Here is a 7,775-nt window from a genome sequence, read left to right as displayed (position 1 = left end):
AATTAACTCTGTTTTATATATATATGTATATAGGCTACTTTATGTTTATTTAACAGGCTTATGAATATACTTTATGTTTATGTAGCAGGCTTACAAGCATGGCAAAAAAAGTCATATGATAGTGCGCTGTCTGTGGAGATAGAGGGGGTAATATTGAATTATAAATAATGATTACAGTTGGATCAAGTTCATGGAAGTGATGCCCCCCCCGAAAACCGGTTCCATTCACTGAACGTGTGTGAGAGAGAGAGAGAGAATTTTAACCATATTTATAGTAGTCCATTCCGATAGATATTTCCTACCTGACAGAATGAGCTACCCTACATTTAATCCCATTTATAGGGGTTGTATGTCTGCTTCTCACACATATCTGACCTGAGTAGCTACTAAACAATGTTTTTTGCTAGGGTAGGTCATTACGAGTGAGAGGTTTAGTTCATCAGACTAGTCTGACAGGATGAGCTACCGGTAGCTCATCCTGAGTGGATAGCGCAAACTGTCAGAACACCGGCCGCAGCATAGGCATGTCACTACTGGAACGGCAGAGACCTCAGCAGCTGTACCGACACTATAGTCATGTAATGGTGTTGTGTGTTATCTCCAGCTACTGAGGGGAAAACAGCCTGCTATTGATGCATCGCGCACGTTGCTTAACGGCACGCCTTGACACGCTTGTGAATAGAAACGAGCATGATGGAGCTGACCATTTTCTTAGTGTGGCTTCCAAATGTTATCTGGTCTAGATGTACTGAACTAGATCAAACTACCCTATAGAGAGCCTAAGTCCCTCCCCTTCCGGTGGACCACCATGGGACCTTATTTCGGAAAAAATATGTACGGTAGTCAACGGCGAGAGACAAATAATTGTTTGATCCCGTTTGAATTGTGCCATGAATTAAACATATGATGTTTTGTCAATTTAAATGATAATTTTGCAAGTCAAGAAAGTCGCAGTTTGTGGTAAAACTGTTGAACTATAAGACTGTAAAAATACGTAATTAGAAAGACTACACACCCAAAAGTCGCGCAAGTGACGTAACTTCCTCTCTCCACAAGCTACCCAGAGCCGCTGAAGCTAAGTCCCTCTCAGATAGCAGGAGTATTATACACAACCTGGAAGGTAGACAGTAAGAATGGATTTAAACTGGTTTAGGATAGTTTTAGTACAGTGGGGGCTAACGTTAACGCGATGCCTGTGTGTGTTTCCTATGTTTCGTTCCATGTTGGTGTTGGTGACGTATATTGTGCGAGACGAGAGATGTAGTTCACTGAGCGGTTTCACACAAAACTAAACGTTACTGTACTGTTTTACAACAAACTGCGACTTTCTTGACTTGCAAAATTATCTTTTAAATTGACAAAACATCATATGTGTAAGTCATGGTACAATTCAAACGGGATCAAACAATTATTTGTCTCTCGCCGTTGACTACCGTACATATTTTTTCCGAAATAAGGTCCCATGGGGGACAGCGGAAGGGGAGGGACTTAGGCTCTCTATTGTATTTTCCTCTGTGTCTGCGAGCAGTGTCCTGACCGGGCTTTGTTCTGCATCTTGTCTTAGGTGTCAAGTAAAGGAATTTCCTGGTGTGTGTGTGTGTGTGTGTGTCGAGAGAGAGAGAGAGAGAGAGAGAGAGAGAGAAAGAGAGAGAGAGAGACTTTGACTCTCGGTGTGCTTTAATGAAACATCTAGGCTACTTAAAAGACAGAATGAATGCCTCGCGTGATGACAGCACGTGACACCCACACCCACCAACACAAATAACAACCACAACAACAGCAATAGCAAGCCAACCTCAAGCCATAATACACTCCCAGCATCTCCACAAACACTTTACTAATCTTTTGCAAGTGTGGATCATTTTGACAGGTGTGAACACGCCACACCGACTCGGGTGCGGACCAAAAACTTGTAATCGTAATCGTTTTCTCTGTTTTTTTCTCACCGGTCGGTAAGGAGTATGGAGCCGCTATATTGTCTCTAGTGCAAAACGGCACACCCACCGCCTCCGGTGGGTGTGCCGTTTTGCACCGCCGATTTCCCCTGTTGACATCTTCCGTCATGTCGATACTTTTCCCAAGTCATTTGACCCTTCCTTCTATTTATATTTTAAAGTCGAGGTGAAACGGCATTTCGAGAGTATCTAACTTCCGTATCGTGACGTATTTCCGAGTGAAACAGGAAAGACAGGCGGGACATAACGTTGGGAGGAATTTGATTTGAACGTTGAAAAGTGGGTGTGCTGTTGCTAGCTAGCTAACTAATGAATCTTAGCCTCTTAGCTCTGTGCGCTAAAAGTTGAAGATTGATTGATGGGTGGATGTCATGATATTATTGGTTGAAATTAGTTACGGGCATGCTTACGTAAGCACACGGCATATTTTGTTTTACAGGAAGAAAACATGATTGAATTTTGATATAAGAATACAATGAAATTGATTTTTGGTATTTTTTTTGGTATATATTGTTAAATAGGTGCACAGTATGACCGGGGATGTGATCTAAAAGGGTTAAAAAGGCATTTTTCATTTCATCTCGTCTTTAAGTCTTGAAATCGCACTAGCTAGAGAGAAACCTAACGGCTGCCCCAGAGCTGGAAGTACGTCCGACGCATCGCAGAGGATTACGTCATCAAATTAAAAGTCCCCAAAACGCCCCCTAGTTTGATTGTTTTGTACTCCTGCCAAAATGTCTGTCCAATAAGTTTGCTTGATGTGAGGCTATATGAAACAAACTGAAATACAGTGAATGCAACGACCTAGCGAACTCTGGCTCGGACATTAAAAGGACTAACACCCAGCACCCCCTGATGTTCCTGACCTTCACATGCACAGCATACAGAGCTTTACTGCCTGCCTGAACTGTCCCAGGCTCGCAGAAGACAGCAGGCCCCGCGGGAGTCTTCCAACCTCCTCGAGAGAGACTAACAAATCACCACTGTGTACAAACGATTCCATGGACTGATGTGCTGCAAAACAACTTTTTTTTTATTTAAAAAAATGGCTTTACAAAGTATGTTTGACAAGCAGCTGCACTTCAGTATACAATGCAATAAAAAAATGCAAATAAACCAAAAAAGAAAAAAACAGAAAACTCATTCCAGGGACAAATTCTCTCTGCTAGGACAGATTTTTGGACCGAACCAGAGCGGTCCAGAATGTTACAAATATAAATACATACATACATACGTACAAACATACACACATACGGAATTCAATTTACAGCATGACAATAAATTATGTACATCTGCTTAATATTATCCATCTATCTGCTTATTTCAGTGTAGCACTTGTGAAATACTGTGGAAAAAACAGCATGTGATGAAGTTCTTATTACTTGAAACATGGGAGCCTTTTTTTCAGAAGGCAGAGCACAAAGGCACTGGATCTTAACCCAGAACAGAGGAATTCTTCACTCACTCACTTTGCAAAGTAAAGATAGTTGCAGTTTAGCCTAACCAAACCCTGACACATTACTGACTTAGGCTTACGGGTCATAAAATGAGCCCATAGAGCATACAATGATTGTTATTAGGCTCTGATACAATTTCTAGTCATAATCGTTTCGCTTCCGGCACAACATTATTTCCTCCAATACAATCCTATAGGCCAGTGTTAACACTATTACATGTCAGTTTACCGTCACAACAAATGAGTTGCTTTTAAACTAGGCAAACCGCTCACACACCACTGCCCACGTCTTTAAATCACGCTGACATCAACAGTTACTTGAACTTATTCATCTAATTACTTCTAAACGAGCAGCTTTATCACATCGCCGTTTTAAAACCCTGAGGTCTGTCTTTTAACTTTGGGGGAAAAAAAAAACAGACCGTCACAGACTAAAAAAAAGCAAAACACGGATTTGCATTTGTCATGAAACAAATGTGGGCGGTAACTTAAGCTGCTAATCGGTGAATGTGACTTATCTGTTTACCACAATCTGCCAACCTTGTGGGAAGGATGGCGGTGGTGTGACCGAGGCCGTGGGTCGAAAGCTTTTCAAGGCTTTGTTTGCCTAATTTTAACAGACCCGTCCAAGCTGGGATAGTGCTTCTAACCTGGCACAAAAGCCAAGCAAAATAAAACAAAAACGATGATGGGAAGATGTTACTTTGTGTTCTTCATGTGTACTTAAGAATTAGGAATTAACCTTGGGGTGAACATGGTGACCTGCATAGTTTTGTAGGGCAACAGTCCAGAGAGAGAGGGTACGGGGGGGGAAACAAAACAAAACAAACGGAGCGTTAACATCTCCCTCTGACGAAAAACACTCCAAGTCATTCCTGCAGTTTGTCGCCAAGGCAGAATAAAAGTGCAATGCAAACTAAAATGGCTCAGCGTAAGAGCTAAACCTGACATGCTGACATTGAGTCGGTCTCGCTGTGATACATTCCTCAGAGTTACTGCTGCTGCTGTTTGAATACTGTATCCAAATGTGCTGCAATCTTTCGTCCCCGAGCGTCTACGTCCAACAGAGAAGGTGAAGGTATTTGAAAGGCATCTTCGCCACGGGGGATTTTGGCAAAGCTTTAGCTGGGTAGATACGAAACGGGGAGGTGCTTCAAGAGTCTGAACACCAGGATGTCTCCAGCTGGAGCGGGTCCAGCAGGTTTAGGTCCTTAGGGGTACGATGACAGGAAATGAGCAGGTGAGGGGGGGAGCTGGATCAACCGCCATGGAGGGAGTGAGAGAGGGAGGGAGGGAGGGACAGAGGTCAGCCCAGGTCGCTGGACGTCCCGCTGATGGCCCGGAACACATGGAGGGAGTTCTGTAGCAGCGAACGCATCATATCCTCCTGGTAGATCTGGGGTTAGAGCAGAACACAGTCAGGGTGAGTGTCGCACACGCACGGACACAAGCACGAACACACACGCATCACATGGGCTGACGGGATGGAATGGAACACCGGATGCGGTTCAAGCTGACACACATCGCTTGAATGTCAGTGAGACAATTTCAAAGTGCCAAGCAAATGACTGTTGCTGATAAGATGGAATACATAGGAAAGGGTTATGACAGTGTTCGTAGTTTAATAGTGATGGTCTATTTCCTCACGACAAGCAAGAATAAAGTGCATCTATGTAAGAATTTGACACGTAGACAACATACATTCAGCCTGTCACATGCCTAACATACTGATACACAACAATAGATAATGAAACTTTATTAATTTTCATGGGGAAATTAAGTCATCGCAAAAGCAACAGGATTGAAAAGTGAAAAAAAGAAAAATCGCATATGAATATAAAGTAGACCATGAAAACAGTAGAAACAATGGAAGAAGAATAGCACAAATCATAGAGCAATAAAGACAGCAAAAACAGACTATAAACAATTGTGGGGTTACAGTATGTAAACATATGCTGCTGACAATTTCAAACTGCTAATAAACAAAAGTTTATGTGTAGGTGTGTAGCTAGGAAGATGTTTCTGGCGTCATTACAAGCACTGGTTGCCATTCACCACCAATGCTCCGCTGACTTCTGAGGAAGGATGCACTGGCTCCCTGCCTTGCCGTCTTTCACTTCTACAATGTGTCTTACTACAATGCCTGCACAAGCCTGCGCACCTCAGACCGTGCATGACCTAATTTAGTCTCAGGAATGAATACTCTGCACTGCTCACAACTGATTTCATGCATCTCATTCTACTAGAACCTCCTCCTTTGGATCAATTCACTATTGTTTACTCACTCCACCTGCTCTCTACGGCTATATTTATACTTTACGTCAACAAACCTCATGTGGAGTGATATGTATAGTCTGATGTCTGTAGTTTTCCCACCTTTGAACCGAGAAACAATCAGCCAAACTTGGCAGCCGGCCAGAGAGAAAAGGAAATGGAACTTGCCGTTCACTTATATAACAGTACTTGTAAACTTTGTTCCAGTGGCTCAAGAGATCACACTTGTTGTTTTTAATTGTGTATTAAAGTGGTAATCTGTCAGATTCGCGTTTTTTTTTTTATTGTGGCGCTATCTTTGGTGCTCAGCCCTCATTGCTGTGGTGTTTCTGCACTGCTCTTCCCAGAAATCACCTGTCAATCAAACAGTGTGTCCAGTACTGACATCTTTTTCCTTGGATTTTCTGTTGATGAAGTTTGAGTTTCTCTTTTCTCTCTCTCTGTTCAGCCACGGTGGCTATCACTGCTCATGCTAACTACCCAGTTCTTCTTCTTCTATTTATTCCAAACAAACTGGAAAAGTAAAACGCATCCTTTCCTGTGCGGCAGAGGATTTTTCCCAGGAAAGCTACCAGACACCGGCTGTTTAGAACAGCAAACGGAAAAGCTTTCATGAGCTAGATATAGGTTGAATTCTATCAATTCACAATAGAGTAGCAGAACAGAAATGTACTTATATGAAAATATCACAGATGACTTTAGTGCTGAGTCTTGAATACTTTGCACGAAGTCCACATTGGCACTGCCATTCTTTTGTGATGGGATGGATGGTTAGGCAGCTAGCTACTGTCTTGATGTTCTAGTTCTAGGCTGTAATTAGAAACCGTACAAGGAACTTAACAACGCTGCTGATGCTCAGACTGGTTTCTGGTGTGTTCAGTTCTAAATGGGCTTATGCAATGCACCTTATGCAGCACATTGCATGGGTTTATCCAATGACACCTCATTATCATACAGTTTGCTGAAGAATAAATGATCCTAATTGTGAGGCAGATGATGAGCGGTTACCATAAGAGTTCCTGATTTATAGGCGTTACACTCTGATTTGACTTACTGATTTGCACATCATTTTAGAACAAGGCACAATATAATGGACACTTTCAATTCAGAAGTTTTATATTTATCAGGGCAATAAATGAGGTCACCATCTAAGGTAAAGAAAAGTGGGCATTGGTGGTGCTATGCTGAGGAACGCTGTCTCTAATACACAAAAGTAAAACATTTGGTGATCTTTGTTTTGCAAGAGCATGGACGTTACATTGTGTCTGGATTCGGCCGAGCCAAACTGGCATTCGTCCATTCAGTTTTGGAAGGAAGACAGATCAGGGGAGGCAGCCAAATAAGGTAAACAGCTAATGAATAAAACCTTTTTATAACAACTTGTCACCACTAAGGCTTGTTAGGGATGAGAGATTTTAATGATATTAAAGTCTGAGAAACAGTGTGTATTTCAGCATCATTCTATTATTAGTCTTTTCAACAGTTTCAGATCTGTCATTAAAACTCCTGAGATTAGTCATTCCTGTTCATCATCTTGTAGTGCCAGTATTTATTTCGATGTACCTGTTTACAGTCTCACAGTCTAAATGGCTTTCCCCCTGTTTTAGACTAATCCAACAAGTCTGATCAGGAAAATCACAGTCTGCCAAAAGTCATTAATCATTTGAATGACTTGTTAAAACATACTCCTATGACATAACTTATTACACCTAACTTTTTTTTTTGTTGTTGTACTGTAACAGGTCTGTCTATTGAATCACCCATTTTTTCAAAACTATCTGTGTTTTCTTTTACAGTGACTAACAGATTACTCTTACTTATTTGCATTCAGTTTACTCCTAGTTTAATCCTGTTGCAGGTAAACCATTTGACCCCAACCCACACTGTCTGGAAGAAGAGGACTATGGAAATGAGTATCCATAATTGTTATGCACAAAAAAGGACAACAAAAGAAAGAAAGAAAGAAAGATTGGGCTTTAACACACGTTATGATCACATTACCTGTTTTTCCTTAAAGCTAAAGGCCAGCACAGTGGAGAGAAAAGGCAGAGTTAGAGCGGGTTGGTTTCAAGTGAAATCAGACTGAAAGC

General features: G+C 41.7%; 1 protein-coding gene across 1 annotated transcript in view; it reads right to left on the bottom strand.

Annotated features, from left to right (window-relative positions):
- Positions 1–2,967: 2,967 nt before the first annotated feature.
- dock11 (dedicator of cytokinesis 11) overlaps positions 2,968–7,775 on the bottom strand; it is a 71,122-nt gene continuing 66,314 nt past the window's right edge. Inside the window, exon 54 of the mRNA XM_071899125.2 lies at positions 2,968–4,807. Within this exon, the coding sequence (XP_071755226.2) occupies positions 4,718–4,807 (90 nt within the window). The 3' untranslated portion in view covers positions 2,968–4,717. The remainder of the gene's footprint in view (positions 4,808–7,775) is intronic.

Source organism: Centroberyx gerrardi, chromosome 23 (genome assembly GCF_048128805.1).
Source record: "Centroberyx gerrardi isolate f3 chromosome 23, fCenGer3.hap1.cur.20231027, whole genome shotgun sequence".
Taxonomy (NCBI): domain Eukaryota; kingdom Metazoa; phylum Chordata; class Actinopteri; order Beryciformes; family Berycidae; genus Centroberyx; species Centroberyx gerrardi.
Note: the sequence above shows the minus strand (reverse complement) of the source record. Positions and strands in the feature narration are given on the sequence as shown.